The sequence below is a fragment of the Typopeltis vanoorti genome, chromosome 7, assembly GCF_054136105.1.
Source record: "Typopeltis vanoorti isolate ZY-2024b chromosome 7, IOZ_Tvanoo_1.0, whole genome shotgun sequence".
Taxonomy (NCBI): domain Eukaryota; kingdom Metazoa; phylum Arthropoda; class Arachnida; order Uropygi; family Thelyphonidae; genus Typopeltis; species Typopeltis vanoorti.
Window position 1 is genome coordinate 99676777 of NC_143555.1, and position 24287 is coordinate 99701063.

At 36.3% G+C, this 24287-nt stretch overlaps 1 protein-coding gene across 2 annotated transcripts in view; it reads left to right on the plus strand.

The window, feature by feature from the left end:
* LOC150104900 (proton-coupled zinc antiporter SLC30A1-like) overlaps positions 1–24287 on the plus strand; it is a 139822-nt gene that overhangs the window by 106422 nt on the left and 9113 nt on the right. For both annotated transcript variants that reach the window (XM_090396046.1, XM_090396047.1), the window contains exons 7-8: positions 10410–10492; positions 22816–23010. In XM_090396046.1, the coding sequence (XP_090252172.1) occupies positions 10410–10492; positions 22816–23010 (278 nt within the window). The remainder of the gene's footprint in view (positions 1–10409; positions 10493–22815; positions 23011–24287) is intronic.

Consider the following 24287-nt stretch of genomic DNA (forward strand, 5'->3'; position numbering starts at 1 on the left):
CTAAATGATGTGATTTTAAATGCAGAATTGTAAGCTTTATTAGTCTCAATAAATTGATCTGCAGATGTTGCATTGTAATGAGTGATAATAATGGTTCAGGAGGAGCTATGATTTCATTTAGTTTCACTTTTCCATTCAAACAACACATTCTGGGAGATTCATGTCTGTGTTTAAGTGCTTTACAGTGCTGACATACTACAGTCATAGTACTGATCACAACTGTTGGATCAGTGAAATATCTTTATTACAATTCTAAGAGAAAGCAGACTGTTCCTTATTATTCCAAGAAACTTCAATTATTTCACTCTGTCTATTTAGTCTCATACACCTTGCCGCAGGAGTCAAGCGACTTGTAGAACTTGCTCTTTGTCGTGGCATATTGGAAAAAAAAATAATAAAATAAAATTCCGACTAGTAATTATGAAAACTACTAATAATCATAATAATGGTAAAAATGAAGAACTTAATATCACAATGGGTGCTTAAGGGTCAAAGCTGTATAACTTAGAGGAGACCTCCACATAGCCTTTAAAGGAATGCGGAGAACCGACCAGGGCTTCTGACCTAATGTCCAATCCTCACCTTCTCGTGGTGCACCCTGTTGGGTATCTACTTTGATACTGAACGAACGAGGATGGGCTGGCAATTTGGGATTTAGCCGACCAAATTGTATTCTTATTGGTTAAACCAAAATAAAAAATGATGGTACAACATGACAAAATTTCATGCCGGCTGGGGCGTCGCCCGGTTAAACAAGGCCCCCGTTGTTTTCGCCAGGGAACCAGGGTGAACAGCGAAAAGTCAGCTACTGGAACAAATCTGAAAACAAACCCCAACTCAACATCACCAGAGTTAAAGATTGGTACTATCAACGTAAGAAGCCTGAATGGCAAAGAAATGGAGCTAGCTGAGGAATTAGATAAGTACCAGATCGACATAATAGGGGTGACTGAAACAAAAAAGACCAAAACTGGTGAGATCTTTCTGAGCAATAAATACAAAATGTTATATTCAGGCAATAACAATCAAGGAAAAGAAGGAGTAGCCATAGTATTCAACACAAAATACGAGGCTAATCTTCTTGAATGGCAGTCAGTCTCAAGTAGAGTAATGTGGGCAAATATGAGAATGGGGAACTGGACAATGAGACTTATTTGTGCCTATGGTCCCACAGAAGGTTCTACTAAGGTAGAAGTGGAGGAATTTTTTGAGGCTTTAGAAAAAGCAACTGACACAATGAAAAAGGAAAAGTTGGTCCTTGTTGGGGATCTAAATAGTAGAGTAGGAAATGATTGTGAGACATACAAAAATAATTTGGGAAAATTTGGAGAAAAGAGCAAAGCTAATAATAATGGCAAATATCTGTTGGATTTCTGCTCAGGACATGGACTGGTTATTACTAACACCATGTTCCAACATAAAATTGTGCACAAATTCACATGGAGAGAAGAGGCTAGGAATAAGAAAAGTCTCATTGACTATGTTATTGTTGATAGTGATGTTTTCTCCCTGGTGCAGGACACCAGAGTGTACAGAGGATTTGAAATTGGAAGTGATCACTATTTAGTCTTGAGCAGGATAAAATTGAATTTCATATTGAAAAGAATAACATGTAAGAAAGTTTTAAAGCGAATAAAAATTGAGCAGCTCTCAGATGTAAACTGTAGACTAAAATACAGAAATATTATTGAAAAGAAAATGAAAGAGTTTGAGAACAGGAATCAAACCTTGGAGATTCAGTGGCAAACTCTGAAGGAAACATTGATTGATTCTGCCAGAGAGGCATGTGGTGAGGTTGTGTGCAAGGATAAAAAAATCAAAACTCCCTGGTGGACACAGGAAGTTAAAGAGGCAGTGAAGGAAAAGAAGAAAGTATATCAAAAGTTCCTGGCAAATAAGTCAGCTTTTACTCTTACAGAATACAGAGACAAATGTAAGAAAGCTAAACAGTGTGTAAAACTAGCTAAACAAAAGTCATGGGAGGACTTTGGCAAGAATATAGAAAATAAATATCAAGAAGGTGGCAAAATATTCTGGAGGTTGTTGAAGAAGCTTAGGAATGGAGGAAAGAGTGCTGTAAAAGGAATTAGAGATGATAAAGGTGAAATGAAAACAGGAGAAAAAGATATCCTTGAAGTATGGAGTAATTACTTTGAAAAACTGCTGAATGAAACAAGCAGTGATGACAGCACATTGGTAAAAAAACACTGACCAGGCATGCAGTCAGGAATACATATCCATACTTGAAGTAGAAAAAGCCATCAAAGGCTTGAAATGTGGAAAGGCAGCAGGAGTAGATGATATTCGACCAGAAATGCTGAAGTATGGTGGTATAAGAGTCTTACAGTGGCTGCACTGCATAGTTCAGAAAGCCTGGATAGAGGGACGAATTCCAGATGATTGGAGTAGAGCTCTCATAGTACCCATATATAAAAAGGGAAATAAAACTGAATGTGAGAATTACAGAGGTATTTCCCTACTGAGTGTTCCTGGCAAGATCTATGCAAGTATACTTGAGAAACGGTTGAGAAGAATTGTGGAAGAAAAGCTTGGTGAAGAACAAGCTGGATTCAGGCCAAATAGAGGCTGTCAGGATCAGATCTTCACTTTACGACAAATAGTCGAGAAAGCATGGGAATATAACAAAGATCTGTATTTAAGTTTTGTCGATTTGGAAAAGGCATATGACAAGGTGCCAAGAGAGAAGCTATTCAATACGCTGCAGTTATATGGTGTCAATGGGGCATTATATCAAGCAATACTTAGTCTTTATTTGAGTTGTGAGTCAGCAGTTAGAATTGAAGGAAGTACAGGAAGTTGGTTTAATGTTAAATGTGGTGTGAGACAAGGATGTACATTATCCCCTCTGTTATTCATTATCTATATGGATCACATTATGAAGGAATGTGGTATTAAACCTGATATCAAAATTGGAGATGTTAATGTCAGCTCTTTGCTTTATGCGGATGATGTTATACTTCTAAATAAATCCGCTACAAGTCTGCAAGATTCTCTGACTAAATTGAATAGCTGTTGTAATAGATATGGTATGAAGGTCAGCAATAAAAAGACAAAGACAATGAAAATAGGCAGAATCATTGAAAATGTCAACTGTGTTGTGAATGGAGAACCTGTGGAACAAGTAAAACATTTCAGCTACCTAGGCACAATTTTTACTGAAGATGGTAAACTAAATATAGAAATAGACAACAGAATCAGCAAAGCTGGTATCGTGGGAAGTCAATTGAATAAATTCATATGGAATAAGAAAGAAATTAGTTGGAACACTAAATTAGCTGTATACAAGACTGTGTTCAAACCAATTTTAACTTATGGATCTGAGAGCTGGGTCAGAAGTAAAACACTTGACCAAAGACTAGAGACCGCAGATATGAGAGTCCTGAGAAAGATTAGAGGCGTGAACAGATGGCATCAATGGCAATATCATATTAAAAATGAGGATATTAGGAAAGAACTTGACATTGTCAGCATCCAGGAATGCGTTAGCAGAGCTAATCTCAGATGGTATGGTCACTTAAATAGAATGGGAGAGGAAAGATTAGCAAAAAACAAGTGTTCTCTGCCAGGTTGGCAGGAAAACGACCCAGAGGAAGACCAAGATATAGGTGGATTGATACGCTACAAAGTGCCTTAGACGATAGAAATATAAGATCTGATAATGTTGGAGTCTTGACAAGTAACAGACTGATTTGGAGGAAAATTGTAGATAGGAAGTTAGTAATGATGTAATTTTTTCGTGTAATACTGTCATATCCTCTACACCCCTTGATGGTACATGGCAGGAATTTGATGATGATGATGATAATATCACAATATCTAGCAATAGAATTTATAAATATCTGGCCATTATTTTGTGGCCAGATATTGTTACAAACCAAAACAAACAATAAAAGAAGAAAAAAATTCTTTACAAAATTCTTTTTAGAATTAACAACTTCAGCTTTCTAGTACACTGGTATAATCATTTCCAAAATGAGAACCTTTTCACTGTGATTCAAAATTAGCATTCTTTTCCAAAAAAATAAAAAATTCTGTTTTCTTAAACTGAAAGAAAGAAATATACTCCTATCTCAATAGACTTCGGTGCAATAATCATATGAGAAAATTACCTGGCTTTGGAAAAATATCCACAAGGAAAAAACTTAGTATAAACTCTGACTTGATATTCCTTTCATATTGATAAAAATGTTTTGTCTCAGAATCAGTTTCCTTCTTGTCTTCAGTATACTATAGCAAAGTATCATAAGGAATGCTATTTAGAAGAAAACGTAATGTTCTGTCTTCAGTCTGATTTATTGACTGGAACAACTCAGGAATAAAAAAAAACAACAGTTGACCAAATTAATTAAAGAATTCACTTTTTTTTTCTTTCAAATTTTTATTACTATTCCTCAGGGGCTCACTTTAGTGAGTACGGACGTGGCAAACCCGAGGTACCTGATCCTGGACCATGCCTTCCTTCATGTAATATACATCTGTTATATTATCTGTAGACTGGTCCCTCCTCTTCCTCCCTTGCTTCTTTCTTTCTTCTCTTCTTGCTCCTTCCCCCGAATGCTATTAGAGTATTCGAGGGGAATCTTTATTATTTTGCTGTGTCATTTCATCTTGTGCTAATAGGACATTATCAAACACTGTAACATGATCAGGCCATCAAAAAATGTTCATACCGCATCGTCCTTTGCGTGGGTTTACCAAGGGATGCGTTTCAGGCAGATGGACCTGTTCGAAAAAATATGTTACAGTCTCCCTTAGATACAACTCCTCAGCACTCTGCTAGAGGAAACTCCATCAATGGGCCCACTAACCGTTTGGGGAGGTGTTTAGGGGCAGCACAAAGAAATGGTTCTGCAAAAAACAAGTGGCTTTAGGCAACCGGAACACTTTCTCTCTGACAGGGAAGGAGTTGGTACTGGGTGAGGAAGCCAAGCGTTGCTTGGCTTCCTCAGAGGAGAGGCTCTGGAACTGTCGACCTGGATAAGGGGTGGAAGCTCTACTACTCTGGTGTGAGCCCGACAATGTCTGCTCAGGCGGGTGTGGGGATACTCACAAGTCCCCAGCTGTCAGCTGTGTTACTGAGTGGATCCGATTGGGGGATGGGTATGTGTGGTAAGGCTTCAGATGAAAAACCATGATTTGGCTGTGGTGCAAGCCTGTGCACCTAATCTGGAGACAGAATATTCTGCCTTCCTAGAGGAAGTGGATGCTGCTTTTGACAGGGTGGCAGACATGGAATCAATCTTGCTCATGGGTGACTTCAGTGCACATGTTGCAACAGATGACCAGACATGGAGGGTTGTGGTTGGAAGGAACGGCGCCCCTGACCTTAACACGAATGGGTTGAAATTATTGGACTTCTGCTGTACTAACAGCTTGTCCATAATGAATACCTTCTTCCAGCACCGAGAAGTCTATGTATACCTGGTACAGAGATACACTAGAACAAAGGTCTCTGATTGACTTCTTTATAGTCTCAGCAGACCTATTTTCCTCAGTGTTGGACGTTCGTGTGAGAAGAGGCGGCAGAACTGTCAACTGACCACCACCTTGTTGTGTGTGCACTCTACGGCTTCAGAAACCAGATGCTACCATCAATGCTGGTAGGCCTCAGCAGCTGTACCACGTGAAATGGGAGACATTGGAAAATGAGGCTGTGATGAAGAATTTTGCAGGTGACATTTCCTCCAGGTTCAAAGAGATTCCTAAGCATACTGCAGATGTTGAGAAGGAGTGGAAACTGTTCAGAACAGCTGTCACTGCCTCTGCACTCTCATGCTGTGGCAGAAAGCGGCTCGGCGTGGCAACGGGCAGTAAGAAAAGGACACCTTGGTGGAACCAAGAAGTCCAAAAAAACTGTCTGGGCAAAAAAGGAGTCCTACCTAACATGGCTTAGGGTAATGTCACCTGAGATGCGTTTGCGGTATGCTGAGGCACGAAAAGCTGCTGCTGAGGCAGTAAAGACAGCAAATTAGAAGGTTTGGGAATCCGTTGGAGAAAGATTAGACTCATCCTATGCAAATGCAAACAAAGTATTCTGGCAGACCATCCGCCGCCTTTGAGGGAGGAAATCGTGCACTGCAAGGGCAATTAAGGCCTCTGATGGTTCACTTTTTACAACCGAGAAGGATATCCTCCACAGATGGAGGGAATACTTTGAGAGCCTTCTTAACCCGGGTGGCCCAGCAGTTGTGGACATCCAAGAGGTGAAGATCAGGGCAATGACTAGTCTCGCAGCAGAAGAGGTCCATTTAGCAATAAAATTGTTAAAATCGGGCGAGGCTGCTGGCGATGATGAAATTCGGCCCGAAATGCTAAAAGCCTTAAATCGAGACGGTGTTTTCTGGCTGACTCGAGTGTGTCAGGCTGCTTGGATATCTGAGCAAGCACCAAAGCAATGGCAGACAGGCATAATAATACCAGTCTTTAAGAAGGGAATCCAGAAGGATTGCAGTAACTAACGTGGCATCTCTCTGTTCAGCCTGCCTGGGAAAGTGTATGCTAAGTGCCTGGAAAGACGGTGCAGGAGCATAGTTGAGTCAAAGGTCTAGGCAGGCTGAACAGAGAGATGCAACTCTCTGAACAAGAGTCCACGATGGACTGGATTGATAGGCACAGCCGAGGCAGTGAGTGTATCAGAATTGGAAGATGTGGCATTGGATGTCTGCTTTTTGCAGATGACCTAGTTCTGCTTAGCTCTTCCACAGATGACCTCCAGCAGACCCTGGATAGGTTTGTAGCTGTTTGTGCAGATGCCGGAATGAAGATCAGTGTGGCCAAAACTGAAACGTTTGTGGTCTCAAGCCAACCAAGTGGAGTCCCAATGAGGCAGGTGGAGAAGTTTAAATACCTTGGGTCCATATTCACAAATGATGGAAAATGAGACGTAGGGCTAGATACTCAAATTGGCTTAGCAAGCTCAATACTGCGGGAGTTTGGCCGTTCGGTAGTATTGAAGCGGGAGTTAAGCCAGAAGGCAAAGCTGGCTGTCTTCAATACAGTCTATGTCCCCATCCTCACCTATGGTCATGAGAGTTGGGTAATGACCGAAAGAATGCGGACACGAATCCAAGCAGCTGAACTGAGGTTCCTTCAAGGGGTTGCGAGGCTAACAAGACTCGACAGATTCAGAAGCTCTACAATTCGGGAAACCCTCAATACTCAACCGCTGCTTCTCCGTGTTGAGAGATCACAGTTACGTTGGTATGGGCACCTGGTCAGAATGCAACAAGAGAGGCTCCCTCAGCAGCCTCTCTTTGCCAAGCCAGAGGGTGGGAGGCCACGTGGAAGGCCAAGGACTCACTTGATAGATTATATCCAAAACCTTGGGTGGACACATTTGGGAATCCCACCAGAACACCTGAGCTTGGTGGCAGAGGATCGTGACCATTGGAAGTTCCTCTTGCAGCTGTTGCCCCCACAACCCAATTAGAAAAGGTGGGCCTTGAAGATGTATGTATGTATTTTTATTACTGCTTGTTCTTTTAAAACAATATAGACCTTCTTCTAGATTTATATCTTTTGGTGGTCATTTATCAGCGGAAAGAAACCTCTCTCAGATAAATGTGTTGGTTCTGTTTCTTAACTTTCTACTATCCTTTAGTGTGTGTGTGTGTGTGTGTGTGTGTGTGTGTGTGTGTGTGTGTGTGTGTATTCACAGCTGTTGTTATGAGTTGAACTGTTCCCTGATGCCTACATGCATTTGCTTTAGACTGTCAGTTAGATGTAATGGAGTTATTCTAAGAAAAACATCTTACAGTTTCGCTCTGTTAAAGTAAAAGAATGATAAATTCTTGAGATTTGTTGGTAGAAATAAATGTATTTTTTAACTGACCACTGTGGACATTAAGGCTTCATTGCTATTATTAAAACATACTAAGTTTAACAATACTTTATAACAAAAGCTTTAGTTCCAAATTAATTAAAGGTTTCACTCAGTTTGAAACAATTTGAAAGCAATTTAGATATAAGTGTCTTTCAATAATGTTGTTGCTGGAATTTTTTGTTGTTTATAATGTGTTTTGCTACTTTATTTGTTCATACTGCTTCTGAAAATGGCATCCATAAAACAATGCATGCTGACAGCACGTAAGGCTTCAGTACAGAGATCTAACTCTGCCTTGGATTTTTCACAGTGGATGCGTTGCGAAAATTGCTATATGCATGCACCGAAAAATGGAAAAGATTTGTGGACTGTTTGGAGATGAGAAGAAAGAAAGCATTAACATATGCGAAAAGTGTTTTGATAGATTAGAGTGATTAGAAATGGGAGCGAGTGTCAGGACCGTAGTAGAAGAACCAAGGCAAGAGTTCGTGAAAATGAAAAGCAAAATTAAACATCTGGAAGAGGATATTAAACATCTAAAGAAGAGATTGGCTGATGAGAATGAGGAGGAATTTAGTATTAGAAAGAAAGAGTCAAAGGATAATCATATATCATTGTATGGGGATTTGATAATTAGAGGTGTGATGACTAATAAAGTTCTCAAAACATGCTTTTGTGGTGGAACAATGAAGCAAATAATTGACGTTGCAGAAAAGGAAAGGCCAGGTGTCAAAATCAGTGGTAGTCGTCGGCACAAAACTTAGTTGAGAAAAAAAGGAATGTTGATAGAGACTTGAGGAAGTTGTTGCAGCAGGTAAAGAAGAATAGTGTTGTTGGAAAAGTCATAGGCGTTTTGCTCAAATATGATAACAGTGAATTGAGGAGGAGAACAGAGATAATGAATAGTAAGATGGCTGAGTTGTGTGAGGCAAAGGGGGTTCAATTTGTAAATCTGTGGAGTGAATTTAGAGCCTCTGTAGCTCAGTCGGTATAGACGAAGTCCTTTGGGCAGAAAAACCTGGGCTCGAATCCCATCCATGATGTGAGAATCCACAGTATCTTATACTTGCTATTTACGAGGGCGGTCTGAAAAGTTCTCGGCCTCGACTATAGATGGCAACACTATCGGCAAGATTTTTTTTTCTAAGTTGGTACATCTGTAATAAGCATCCATGTGAAATTGGAAGTCGTTCTATCAAGTAGTTTGTTTTATACATCTGTCTGAAGCGAAAGTGTTGTCTGTATTATTCCCTTGAAATGGATAAAATTTTTTGTAAAAGAAGGTTTAATGCCAAAGGAAATTCATTTGAAATCCATAAAATTTTACAGGCACTCTTCTCCTTCATTTTCAACAATTAAGAAATGGGCTGCCAAGTTTAAACGTGGCTGTACCAGCTTTGAAGATGATCCATGAAGGACGTCCAAAAAATGTAACAACACCAGAAATCATTGAGCAAGTGCACGATATGGTATTGGATGACCAGCATGTCAAAATGCATGAAATTGCTGAGACTATAGGCATTTCAAAAGAACGTGTAGGATATATTTTGCATGAAGAATTGCAAATGAAAATGCTTTGCGCAAGAAGGGTGTCGCGCTTGCTCACAGCAGATCAAAAATGCACTTGCACGAAAATCTCTGAACAGTGCTTGGAGCGTTTTAACAAGAATAAAACTGATTTTGTGCATTGACTTATTACTATGCATGAAACTTGGATTCACCATTACACACCAGAATCCAAATAGCAGTCAAACAGTGGACAGAAGTCAGTTGTTCAGCACTAAAGAAGACAAAGTCGGTTCTATCAGCAAGAAAGGTCATGGCATCAGTGTTTTGGGATACTAAAGGCATTTTGTTTGTTAATTATCTTGAAAAGGATATAACGATAACCGGGCAATATTATTCCGATCTTTTAACCAGACTAGACAAAAAAATTCGTGAGAAAAGATCTGGTTTGCAGAAGAAAAAAAATCATCTTTCATCAGGACAATGCACCTGCCCACAAAGGTGTTTTGGCAATGGGAAAATTAAGGGATCTGCACTATGAATTGTTGGAACATCTACCCGATTCACCTGATTTGGCTCCCTCTGACTTCTATCTCTTCTCAAAACTAAAACTCTTTCTTGCTGGTCAGCATTTTTCTTCAAATCAAGAGATGATTGCAGCTGTAGAGGGTGTGTTTTGCATATCTTACTGAGAACCACTACAGGGACACTAATGGCACTGGAGCATCGCTGGAATAAATGTATTAGTCTTAAGGAATGCTGATATTGAAAAAATTATAGTATTGGTAGGGGAAAAACTAGTTTTAACATTAAATATGCTAATAAGTTTATTCTGAATGCATAATTGCTTGCTGTCCACTGATCTCTGCTTAAGGAAATTTCATTAAAAAAAGAAAAACAATCCTCCTCCCTCCAATATGACATGTTTAAAGTCTGTGTGAGGTGTACAGTTTTTGAAATACTGTTCAAATTAACATATTAGATCATTGGCTTTAAACAATTGTTTTATTATAGAATACAAGAGACATTTTTAGTCATTAAATACTCTTATTTATTTCAGTGGCTGAGTCTGCTCTTATCCTGCTTCAGACAGTACCTACACATATTCAGATTGACTCCCTTCAGAAGAAACTTTTACAAGAGGTATACATGCCATAAAGAATTTGATTGTTTTTCTTGAAATTTGGATTTGATTTTGTTAGATTTTACAGCAGAAATCTTTTATAGATTTTATAGCTACGTATACACAGTTAATAAAAATATTGATTGTGTATATGTAAGAGTTAGAATTGTGAACTCCCCAACTAGCATATGCTTTTTAGAGAAACAAAGAAAATATGGTAATAGAGTAATTATGATATTTTAGGATATAGAATAATTACCACCCCTTGATAGCCTCATCCATTTCTTTACCAATATAAGAAGATAAATGAATTACTTTCCAGAATTGTATTTCAGGTAAATGTTTAACCACCTTAAAGAGCCACAAAGATATCAAAAATGTAAGCTTCACATCCATGTTATCCAAACAATATATTTACTTCAATGGACACTTCACATCCATATAATTATCGACATGTGTGCACGTCAAGGCATATACAGTGGTTAAATTGTAGATCGAACAGAAACTGTGAAACATTTATAATAAATCTTGGGTAGCACAAAAATATATATGTAAAAATTATAAAACATTTATTCTGAATACAAATATAAATTACAAATAAAAACTTGATTATCTGATCTGCTGATGAGCTGGCTTGGAGTTTCATTTTGTCATTATACCTTCAAGCCAACCCATCTGAGACCCAGTTAATTGACTTATACATTTAATTGATGCTTGATGGGGCTAGATAATCTAGTTTTTACTATGTTTTTGTTTAAAGCATCTCCGTGGCTAAGTGATTTCTCATCATTCATCATCTGCTTGATCAGAACCCATTTTCAAACTCGGTCCCTGACAGGGGAAACTTTATTAGGTCTTTTTTCAATTACTGTGAATTTAGAATAACATGTATTGGAAATCTGTAATGCAATTTTGTTCTCCCATAAACTGGCATATCTACATACATAATAAACAAGTATGCCACCGAGCAATCCTTGTAAGCAGATGATAGAATAAATTATGTTGTTAGTTTAGTTGACTCATATTTTTTCATCCTACTCATGAAAGAACTTTTTTTTAAGCTACTTTAGCTCTCCAGTATGCTGGGTAGTGGTCTTGTACTGGATGATGAAAATCACTTACCACCTACATTTTGAAAATATCCATGTCTGAAGTGGGTTTTGAACTCACAGCCTGTTGATTGTAGCAGAAATGCTATCTATTTTGTCAACCTAGCTGACAAAAGTGGAAGGCACCTTAAGGCATTAGTGTCTTTAGCTCATAGATACAGTAGAATCCAGTTAATTGGGGTATTTATATTTATTTAGGACAAATCTTAAAGAACCAAATCGAGATAATTTCCAGAGTTTTCTTTGTTTATTTTGGACAGGGGATGCAGCACTCTACAATTATTCCTCTGAAGTTGGTTGTAAGTGGTTTGTTAGTTTAAGGCTTATTGGCACAAGGAGTGCAAAAGGTCATACTGCACCAAACCACAGCTTATAAATGATCCATCAAGTTTGTTCTTCCACATGTTTTAGGTGACATGACCCATCGCACCTCTCACGACTCAGCTTATACAATGTATTATCTTCTAAGAGGAGGACAGTTTATGTTCTAAAATTTATGTTAATGTTCTAAAACATTACAAAAAAACAGAACAGTGCTCTGTTTTTTTGTAATGTTTTTAATTTTATAAAATTTTGGGCACAGAGCAGAATTTTGGAATGAAATTTGGACCCTTACCAAGATGTCATAGAATGATTTATCACTAATTTAAAAAAAAAAAAAAAAGGCTTACTAGACCAAATCAAAGGCTGTTCACCCAATACCAGTCATCATTGTCTAGCAGAGATAACTGGAGTACTGAAATCTACAATTGCATGCTTGATATACAACAGCAAGATAAATTATCACAAGAATGGACATGCCATGGAAAAGAGGAAATATTCCAAAAATAGAAGTGTGAAGGTAAGGATTGTGATGTTGAGAATTACCTAAATCAGTGGTTCTTCATTATAATTGGATAAGGAGTATGTGTCAGTGGTCCAATGTTAAAAAAGAAGTCAGAGTAGCTAGCTAAGAAGGATGATTTTTAAAGCAATAGATGGTTGTCTCAATGGAAACATAGACATTCATGATGTGAAATTCAAGTTATATAAATTAAATATTTAAATATCAAATATTTTCTAATGTGTTGTGTTGTGTATTCTGTTTTAATAGGATTACATTAGAGAAAGCTCGAAGAAAGAACAAAAAGATATACTGCTGTTTCATGGACTTCCAAAAAGCATTTGATAATATTGACCAAAATATAACATGGGTTGTCTTGGAATCCTATGGTGTGGACAATAAATTGATCCATGTGCTGAAAGATATAAACAGCCAAGCACAAGCAAAAATCAGAATAGCAGTTGAGACTGGAGATTGGTTTGCCACTAGTCAAGGCACAAGACAAGGGGACCCAATATCACCAATCATCTTCATCACACATCTGGGAAGAACACTAGATAAGATTAAAGAAGAAGGTGGAGGCATGAGAATAAACTACCTCTGCTTTGCAGCTGACATCGTCCTGATTGAAGAAGACGCAGCAAGGCTGGAACAGACATTGCAAACACTATACACAGAAGGAAAAAGATATGGACTAAATGTCAACTTTGAAAAAACTAAAACAGTGATATTCAGACAACAGGAGTTACTGAACAGAGTTACGATAGACAGATTTCAACTGGAAAATGTGGAACACTTCACATATCTTGGATGCCACATGATGCATGACTTGGACCCCCAAAAAAGAGAAAAAATTAGAATAGCAAGAGCAACAACTATTTTAAAAGCCATAGACAAAATATGGAAGAGCCGAGCTATAAAAATGCAAACTAAACTGCGCATTGTAGAAACTTGTATCTTCAGCAGCATGCTCTATGGCTGCGAGGCCTGGGTACTCCTGAGAGAATCTGAAAGGAGGATGTTGACATTTGAGAGGAAGTGCTATAGAAAGATCTTGAGAATAAGCTGGATACAAAAAGTGAACAATGAGGAAATCTACAGACGAATACAACCAAAAGAAAAAAAACCTGATCCAGAAAATAATGAAAAGGAAACTACGCTAATTTCGAAAACTAACGAAAAACGCTTAACTATAAAACTACATTCATTCTACATATATTTGGCCATATATGTAGAATGAATGATGAGAGAAAATTAAAAATGTTGCTGTTTGGAATGATTGAAGGAAAGACCAAAGAGAGAATGGGGCAGAAACTCTATATGCAAACTGAGTCATCTTGCAGTAATGGAAGAATCATGTCAAGATGGCATCAGACACCTACAGGCATTGGACCCATGGTTGTTGATGATGACATTAAAGGGCAACAGGTCTCTGTTGATATTGACAAGTAATTAATTTGAATAAATTATTTGCTCAGCAAATTGTTAGTTTTTCTCTCTCTCTTTTTTTTTTTTTTTTTTACTATTAACATGAAATTTTGCATAATTGGGGCAACCACTTAATTGGACCAAAATGTTCTAGTGTTTGTTCTCTAATTAACCAGAATTCACTGTATATGACTTTCTGACAAGCTCATCTCAGACTATGTGTGCACAAGAATGGAGTCTGAATAGTCACTTAAGGATCAAAGGATTACTCTAGCTATTTTCAGATACAGTTATCTACTTTGATGACTATAACTATCTAGCTATGGTTAATTTTAAGCTTAATTTCTGAACTGAACTAAGATAAAGAGTTTATGATGGTCTTCTCATGGTAAAAAGGACACTTCTACATAGCCTTCCAGGAATGCAAAAAATTCACTGAGAATTATAACTCATTGTCTAATCTCCATACTTACCTATGTTATGCTGGTAGGTAAGAATTAGACAGTCAAGTTTTTACCTGTTTTTGACTGAAGTATTGCCATGGCTAAGTGGTTTCTCATCAAGCATCACCTGCTTGGTAGATAGTACCTAGATACGGAATGAATGAAGATGATCTCTAACACTTTGGAACTTTTGAATATAATTTGCTATATTGTATATAGCAAATTGTATTCAATATTGTATAGTGGCTTACTTAGAACTTGGTTGAAGAAGGTAGGTACCATCATTGTTGAATCATATGGTAATGGTGGAAAGCAGAAGAATTACAGAAATACTGTGTGCAAATAATTGGTGTGTTATCTAGACAACATGGAGGAATAGATTAGAACCTTCTAAATAATAAATATAAGAGGATTTATTCAGTAACACTGAAGGAAATCATTGTAGTTAGTACGAGACTGGAAGATAAATGTTTTGATGAGGAGTGACTTCAGATGGAATGATGCGGGAAAATTTCAAAATGAGATATTAGAAATTATAATTATTTCTGCCTATGTTTCTCTAATAATAATAATGAGTCCTGATAGATTTCTATTCAGGTCATTATTAGCACCATCTTCCAATATAAAAATGTGCAGAGAACCACAAGAAATAAGAAAGGTCATATTGTTGTTGTTAAATGTTGATAGTGATATTTTCATGCAGGTTAAATACAAGACTGTACAGGGGGATTCGAAAAAGCAGGCAGTTGCCATTTAATTTTAAGTAGGATAAAAGCACGTATCATTGAATAAAATAGTAAAGTTTTAAAAAGAATCGCTTAAACAGTTCTGAGATGAGAACTGTAGATTCAAATATACAAATATTGGCAAGAAAATGATGAATTTGAAAATAAGAGCCAAATATTTAACCAAAGAGTTGCAAAATCTGAAGAAAATTTTGATTAATTCAACTGAGGAGGCATGTGGTAGTCTGCAAAGATACTGCCACCATCTTGTATTCTTAAATCCTGTCATATTATTGTCTGAAATAGAGTCTAGTCAGTTTTCTGAGTTATGGGTTAAAAACTCTGAGTTTGCGTGAAAAACCCTACATGTGTATACCAAAGATTGATTAACTTGGGAACTGGCTGGGGGGGGGGGGGGAAGGTCTAGAAAAAGTTCTTTTGATTTGTGATCAGAATTGAACTTTATAATGGTTTTGGTTCTGTCATTCATCATTTTCGCAAATTTAAAATGTAAGAAAGCTATGTAATTACTTAACAAAAGCTGTGGGAAGATTTTGGAAAGAATATAGAAGATAAATATCAATAAGCTAAAAATGTGTTGAGGAATACTAAGAAATTTTAGAAATAAAGGAAAAAGTACCACAAAAAGAATCAAAGATTATTTTTTTCTCTTCTTCTTCCTATCTTAGATTTTAGCTCAAGATGATCCAAAGGACCCTTTCTGGTCTCATGCTCATCAAAGATTATGAAGGTGATATAAAAACTGATAAGGATGTTCTATAGTAATTTAGATAATAGATGATTTTGGTCACCTAGTTAACACCATAAGGCAGTGATCATCTGGAAACCTGACTGTATTTTCTATATTTTTTGTCTACAGCATGAAAACAAGATTATATATCTCTTAGCCCAATGATGTCACTAACATAATAATAAAAATAAATAAAACTTTGAAAAATTATTAAATGAGGTAGTAAAGGATAGACATTCTTCCTGGATATGAATAAGGATTACATATCAGTGCTTGAAATGGAAAAAAGACTGTCAGAAACTTGAAATCTAGATAAGCAGGAATATTGAGCCTGAAATGTAAAATAAAGATGGTATAAAAGTTTTGGAGTAGCTACACTGCATAATCTAAAAGCTTGGTTATGAGGTCATATCTTATGTGATTTGAAGTAGCTTACCAATCGTACCAATTTACAAAGTGTACCAGAAAACAGAAAGTGTTGAAACTTAATATTGCAATATATAATGATTCTATGATCCAGGATGTGCTAGATGAATGAATAACCAAAGCATGTTTTCAGGGAATGAAGATTTGTGACATTACTGAGGCTATATATGCAAGCAGGTGAAATAAGTGAAAGATGAGAGAAGATATTGAAAAAGTTTGAATTAAGTGGGGAAAAAAAAGTCAACATTGTGTGTTGCCAAAGTATCGTATGAGTAAGCTGAGATGGAGAGCTGTAATTGCTAATGATTCAGCATACACCATTGTGATGCAGACTCTACAGAAGAAAGGGTATGCAGTATGTTGATCCATAGTGTTTTTGATTGGTAGAAAGGATTTGTACCCATTTGATGGATCAGATTTGAATGGTTTTATGTTAGATGTGTGGAGAAATTGTTGTTCAGTGAAAGAGTGTGTGTATAGATAAGGAAACTCATACATCTTCCTCTCTCAAGATTATGAGAGAGGAAGATGTATGGAAGGAATGATTAGATTGCAAATTGAGGCTTAGATGGTAGTTGACGATTTTGGGTGGAAGGGGAGATGAAGATCTTATATTTCTATCTTTTAAGGCACTTTGGTCAAAGTTACTTAGAAGTTACTCAGATAACATTTATGTAGTGTATTTATAGATGTCGTTTATCTATAAAGGTGTATTTGGAAAGAGAGCTTGTTATGAAAAGGTTATGAATGTTAACAGGAAGGTGAGGATTATCTCATATTGTGATGAGTAGATTGACTGTGTGTGTGTGAGTGAGTGAGTGAGTGTCATCAGAAGATTGCTGATAGAGCAGCTCAAAACCCTAGATAAGTTATATTTTCTGTAATTGTTGGGGGAAAATTGTATACATTTCAGTGATATTTGGGAGTACTGAAGGCATAGTGATTGTTGAGGTTATTCAGTAGATTTTGCCTTTGTTAACTATCAGCTGCATAGTTAACAAAGGCAAAATGGCAGCGAGAACAATAACCAAGTGCAGATGTGAAAATTGAATGTGGTGAGTGGTGTAGATTTTTCAAAGATGGTTTGTTGTTGGGGTGTAATATGGGAAATATGGAAGGTGTGTTTGTCAAGATATTGAACAAGAAAAGTGAAAGGGTATGGATGTGCAGAAAGTATGGTATTTTGATGGACTGGAAGGTGTTAAATTAAAGTTGAGAACAAGAAGCAAATATTAGTCGAAAGGTAGCAGGCTGTGAGGAGCATGCAAACTGAGATTGGTGTCAGCTAGAAGGGTGAGCAAGAGAATTTTTTGCAAGAATAAGAAGGGTAAAGCCTCTAACTCAGTTGGTTTTCATGGAGCCCTTTGGTTGGAATAACCTGGGTTCAAATCCTATCTGTGGCATGAGGAACTTTTATTAGAGCTATGCAGTCAAATGCGAATTTAGTCTCATATGGAGGTAGAGGTCCCTTCCCCCAGAAACTGTTTTTTTACATCCCTCAAAACAGGAAACTGGTCCCATGAACATACATATCTACAGATATAGGTTTTATTATAGACCAAGTAAGGCAACAGGAAACCACCTTGTTCTATAATGATTCCTTAGTATAGTAGAATTGTTATTCTGCCAGCCTCTTCTTTTGCTTACTAAGCCAATTTGCCTATATGTCTCAACTCTCTACATTCCCTGACTGATAGCAACATCCAAATAAATTTATATCTTATCCTATCAACTGTCACTGCACATCATACAGCTTGAAAACCATTGAAGTAAACCAACAGTTGTATCTCCACCTTATGCTGCCATAATTTCACTGCTATAATAAGCAGAACTCCTCTCCCTTCTTGATCATTTCCCCTCAACCCAATGGTAATGAGAAAATGAGGGGAAATGAGCAAGAAGGGAGAGGGGAGAGGGAAGTGCTGCTGATTATAGCAGTGAAATTATGGTTGCATAAGGTGAAGATACAACCATTGGTTTACTTCAATGGTTTTGAAGCTGTATGATGTGCAGTGGCAGTTGATAGGATGAGATATAAATTTATTTGGATGTTGCTATCAGCCAGGGAATGTAGAGTTGAGACATATAGGCAAATTGACTTAGTAAGCAAAAGAAGAGTGGTCATAATGGGCGAGTTTAATTATGGTAATATTGATTCATTTTATTCTTCTTATTTCCTGATACTATCAGGAAATAAGAAGACTAAATTTCTTGAATGAGGGCATGCAAGAGTTGAGAGGCTTAGATCTGACCATATTATCAGAGGATGTGATTGTGAATGTAGCATCTGATCTTCCTACAGTTGGTGAGACTGGCCATGAAGTGATCACCTGGGTTGTAGCTTAGCATATGAAAACTTCTGTGAGAAAAGGATATATGTGGTACTATAAGGTTGGTGATTATGAAAAACTTAGGAGACAACTAGGGGCTATATCATGAAGAGAGGAGTTTGGTGGAAAGGAGACAGATGTTCCTTTGGCACAGATTGAGACATTTAATAGAACAATGGCTCAGTGTATTCCAAAGGTAAAATGCTTAAATAAGAAAGGAGTAAAAACAAATTTGGCAGTGATGAGGATTTTGACATGCAGAAGTTATGATTCCCTTGTATAAATCCCTGATCAGGCCACAATTAGACTACTGTGACAGATCTGACAGACCTGGTTTTTGAATGGGATGAAGAGACTGTAATTATTGAATTTGGAATGGGATATGTTTTGGTGAATAGTCGTTACCAGATTTTTCATAGTAGAACAAGAGGCCATCCGTGGAAGCTATATTCAGGAAGGTGTGAGAAAAGAAGTTAGGAGTAGGTTCTTTGAATGGGTTTAAGGTATGTTCAATTATCTTTTTGTATGAGAGTATGGACCTCGTATAGTGAGTTCTTTGATTCCATGGAGATCTGATAATAATAATGTCAGGTCATTGGTATCAGCAAATAACTCAGCATCCATGTTAGTTTGATCAGTCGAATTAAAGAATAGAAGCCAGTTCAAGCCTGTTGGATAATTGGACTGCAGAAAATCTAGGTAATCTAAAGGTTCAGAGTGGCTATAGGAATCTGGAAGGTGATATCGAGCAAATGAATTCAACATCTGAGAGATTGTGTAAAATACATCAGGACATAAATGAAAGGATGTGGAATACAAAAGAGTTAAAAAAATCAGGACTAAATTTCATGCCACAAAATCCAAATATAGGATAAAATGAAAAGTTCATTCTAATAAAAGATAAGATGATGGAGTAGGAAATGAATCACAGTCATATAGAAATCTTTTGGAAATATTTCTGGAAAAGACCCAATCTAATAATGATTAGTCTACTGGACTTAAGTTTTTGTTACTTTTTGGATTTTTTTAAAAATTATTTTTCATGGGCAGTTTCTTTGTGATCTGCAGTATAAAACTGTATTTCATTATGTATTTAATTTTTATTCTATTGTCTATTTCCACCTTTAATATGTCATCTTCACTAAAATGTGTGCTTAAATAGCAGAAATTTTACTTTTCTATAAGTTCTTTATTGATTATGCAGTTGAAGTTTTTCCTGATTTTTATTCTGAATTTTCATGTCAAAGATTTAATAGTTGTTATTCAGTTTAGTTAAAGAATCCTGTAGACTTTGCTCTGGATTTGTTTATATGTACATCAGCCACATAAAACAAAAAGCTAAGTTCAATATCCTTGATTCTGATATCAGGATTTCTTTCATAATGTGACCTAAACAGATAATGAATATGAGTGGAAATAGAGTACACCCTTATCTTACAGCTGATTTTATGTCAAACTACCTTCCTGTGTTTCCTTCATTTCTAACTTCTGACTTTTCTGTTTTTCTAGGCTATGTATTGCTTTTATGTTTTCTTCTTTTCCAGGACTTCCTCTTTAATTTATTGCCTCCACCATGGAATTTTGAATTTTCTATACTTGCAGACAACTTTACATACCTCAGTAACTGAATCAGTTAATTTTCTCTTTAGTGTTTGTCACGAATTCCAAGGATTTATATCCTTGTTTTTCAAGCCTTCTTCTTATTTATTTATTTATTTTTATTGAATAATATTTGTGTAGATAAGTCTACAGTTCACCAGTAAAAGCTGTTCTACTTCAATTCTTTTTAAAACTTTCTTACATATTTTTCTATTCTTTATGTTATTCCTTTTTATCTTGCTTAAAACTAAATGATGATCACTTCTGATTTCAAATATGTTGTATAGTCTTATTTCCTGAACCAGTGCGAAGATATCACTATCAATGATAATAATTAATGCAACTTCTTTTTTCTGGTGTCTTCTCTCCATGTGAAATGTTCATATCTTTATGTTGAAACATAGTGTTAATGATGACTAGTCCATGTCCTGAAGAGAAATATCCAGGCGATACTTACTGTTATTATTAGCTTTGTCTTTTTCTCCAAATTTTTCCCGTTGGTGGGAAAAATTTGGAGAAATTTTTCTTTGTCAATATAGCTGACAAAGAAAAAAATTTTTTGTCAGCTACCTTCTGTAATGACTTGAAAATTTTCTCCACTTTTTTCTTTCTTACCAGAATGTTCTATGGAATTATGGCCACAAATAAGTTTTGTTGTTCAATTCCTTTCTTTTGAAATTTTCCCACATAACTGTACTCGAAATTGCCTTCAATGTTAATGCTAATATGTTACTTAGTGTTAATGCTATTCCTGCTCCTTCCTTTCCCTGATCACTACAAATCCTACATTTAGCACGATTTCAGCATGATTCACCTGTTTTTAGTCTCCTTCATATCAGTAATACACCAATTATGTCTATGTTTACTTCATTAGTTCTTTTGCTAGTTTGATTAGTTTGGCTTTTTGATGAAAGTAGCAGGGGCTTTGTTTAATGCCCAGCCAGCATGAAATTTCATCACATTGTACAGGGTGATCATAATGTCATGCAACAGAAAGTTTGAGTTTGTACTATTTGTTTCCAAATCATTATAATCATTCCTTACACCACTAGATGTTACCATCATATTATTACAACCTATCAGAGATACCGAGTTCACTGTAACATGTATAGGTTGTTCTCAGTGTAGCTTTGTTCACTGTGGAAGTGAAATGTCTTTTTCCCAGCTGCAACGAGTTTTCATTTTAGAAAGTTATTTCACTAATCGTTCTTACACATGTGTTGCCAAGGAATTTTGCGAGAAATATCCGGGTACAGCTGTCCCTCAGAAGTTGATGATAAATAGAGCACTTCAGCATTCCCCCAACAAAAAGCTTCTGGAAACTTGCCATGCGATCATCAATGTCATATGGTAGTGTTTAGAAAGCTACGCGATCATTATGTCTTCATCCATATTGTATGCACTCAGTCCGGTGTGAAGGACCCAGATAAAGGCAAACAAATAATCTTCTGCAAATGATTATGCTCATTCATTGAAGAACATGGTATAGAGATGCTTGATACAGTTTTCTTCAGGGACAAGCCCTAGTTTCACCTCAGTGGGTATATGAATAGTCAAAAACAATAAGATTTGGTCATGTGAAAATCCACATGCTTTTCATGAAAAAGTTTTGCATTCTCAGAAAATTAGAGTTTTGTGTGCAATATCATGCCATCATATAGTGGAACCCATTTTCTTTGAAATGGCAGTGAATAGTTCTGCCTACCCAAACATCATCACACAGTTTGTGGCACTCCTTGAGGTCAGTGAATGTGATTGTTGGTTCCAGCAAAACAATGCAGTGTGCCACACATCAAATAGTACTGTACATTTTTTGGTGACTATCTCATCTCGAAAGAATTGTGGCCTCCAAGATCACCACCAGATATTTTCCTTCGGGGTTATCTCAAAGGTGTTGTTTATCGGAATAATCCTCAAACAATGGATGAACTAAAGCTGAACATTTCAACAGCGATTGAAAACATCACTGTACAGGTGCTTCACAAGGTGGCATCAAACATAAAAAGAGCTAGAGGTTCCTATTCTTCTTTTGTTATAAAGGTCTGATTATAATCTGTATTCATAGCTGTTTCATTTTTCATATACTTGTAATTAACCTCACAATACGTGCTATTTCTGGGTTGCACGACTTTATGATCACCCTGTACTGTCACCTGTCACATTTAAACCAGTACAGTTTGGTCAGCTGAATCCCAAATTGGACTCAACAATTTGGTCTGTTTTTTGCTCTTTGTTTCTCTTTGTTTTTGCAGGCCTGTTTTGTTTGTTTTAATAAGAAACAGTTTGACATAATATGAAATTTATTTCTAATCATCTGACCAATGATGTGTTAGATTGTTGTATAATCTCATAAGTTCTGTATCACTCTCATACTGCAGTGCCTTCAGTTACTGTTTTGCTTATTATTAACACACACACACGCGCACTCACACAGAGAGAGAGACAGCATTATTCTTTTCTCTTGTAATCCAGAAATTCATGAATATCAGGCTCTTGCTCACCAGTATTATACAGTATGGGTGAGTGAGTGGTGGTGGTGGGGGGAACAATAAAACTTCTGAACTTTGACACCCATTTACTTTATAAATTTGTTCTAAAGTAAATGGGTGTCAAAGTTCAGAAGTTTTTTTTTTTGCGACTACTAGAATTTAGTTGTAATTTTCAAAACTTATTACAATAGAATATTCTATGTATTAACTTTAATTGCAGATAGATGGAGTCTTAGCAGTTCATGAGTTTCATGTATGGCAGTTGGCAGGTGAAAGAATCATTGCTTCAGCTCATATTCGTTGTCGGAATCTTGTGGATTACATGCATATAGCTGAAAAAGTAAAAGAGTTTTTTCACAATGAAGGAATTCATTCGACTACTATCCAGCCAGAATTTGTAGATTTAGGAAATGAAGTAAGTTGCAAAAAACTGATTTTTTTATTTTTTTATAGTTGCATCTATATATTTGTTGACAGTGTTTAAATGTACAGTGTTTAAAAAAAATAACAAGAAATTTGTTGATCTAGACTAGTAGATTGTGAATCATTAATTAAAAAAAAAACAACAGGCGATAGACATAATACTATCTTAGAACTTTAGTTCTCTTGACCATAATGTAACTATCACCCCAGATCAGAAGTACTCCTAGTGCTTGTTATGGGGAATCAGGATGAAGCACCTCATAAAATGAGCAATACCTTAAAAAGTCACACACACATACTTGAAAGATATTTCAAAATAGAATTCCAAGCCAGCATAAAAAATAATTTACAACTTAGCTTCATCAATTTCTGTATCTACTTTGACACATAAGAGGCCCTTTCAACTGTGTCTCATGAAAACATACAGATATTAGGCACAGCAATGTTTTAGTTCTTTAACTTTTGACTGTTCAATAATAGCCATCTAGAATATGTTAATTCTTTTTAACATTCCTTTTTGTTTGATAGTTCATATAATGGAAATAGCACTGTATGGTTTCCTTTCTTCACTCAGCTGTGGAAGTTCTCATTATATTCACTAAAGATGAGGTAAATTAAATCATCCATAGAATTATCATCTTTAGCAAAAACACATAAATCTAATAGTTTATGAAATAATCCCCTCTCTCTTTCTTGCTCTCCTGTGTAGCATCTCTTCTTTCTCACATATTCATCATGTGTATCATGTACAAACATATCACACTACATTGAGACTGTGAAGCATGACATCACGATGCAGCTAGCACAAAGCAGTGTTACTCATGGGAGAGAAACTATATTTAATAGTGAAAATTGAAATGAAACTTCTCATTAACTTAATGATCCATAATATCACTGCAGAGAACATCTGCAAGTATTTTAAATTCTGGTGAAAGAATATATTCTTCTTTTCCATTTGTTCATTTTTTTTTTAATGAGGCATGATTAAGCTTAATAGGTTTTTTGACAAGATGATTTCAAAATATAAGCATAATGATCATTATATACATTTTCCTTATTTCAAATGAATACTTAATGATAAAGTTTGCACATAGACAAATTATGTAAAAATAATTTTAACTAATTTATACATCTATACAGGTAAATCAGCCATGCAGTTTACAGATGAAAAATACTATTGATTGACAGTAGATGGCATTCGTGTTGATAGTTGTTAGTGCCAACATGCGCAGGTGAAGGATTAAGTAGTGGAGATGGTGGTATTTGGAG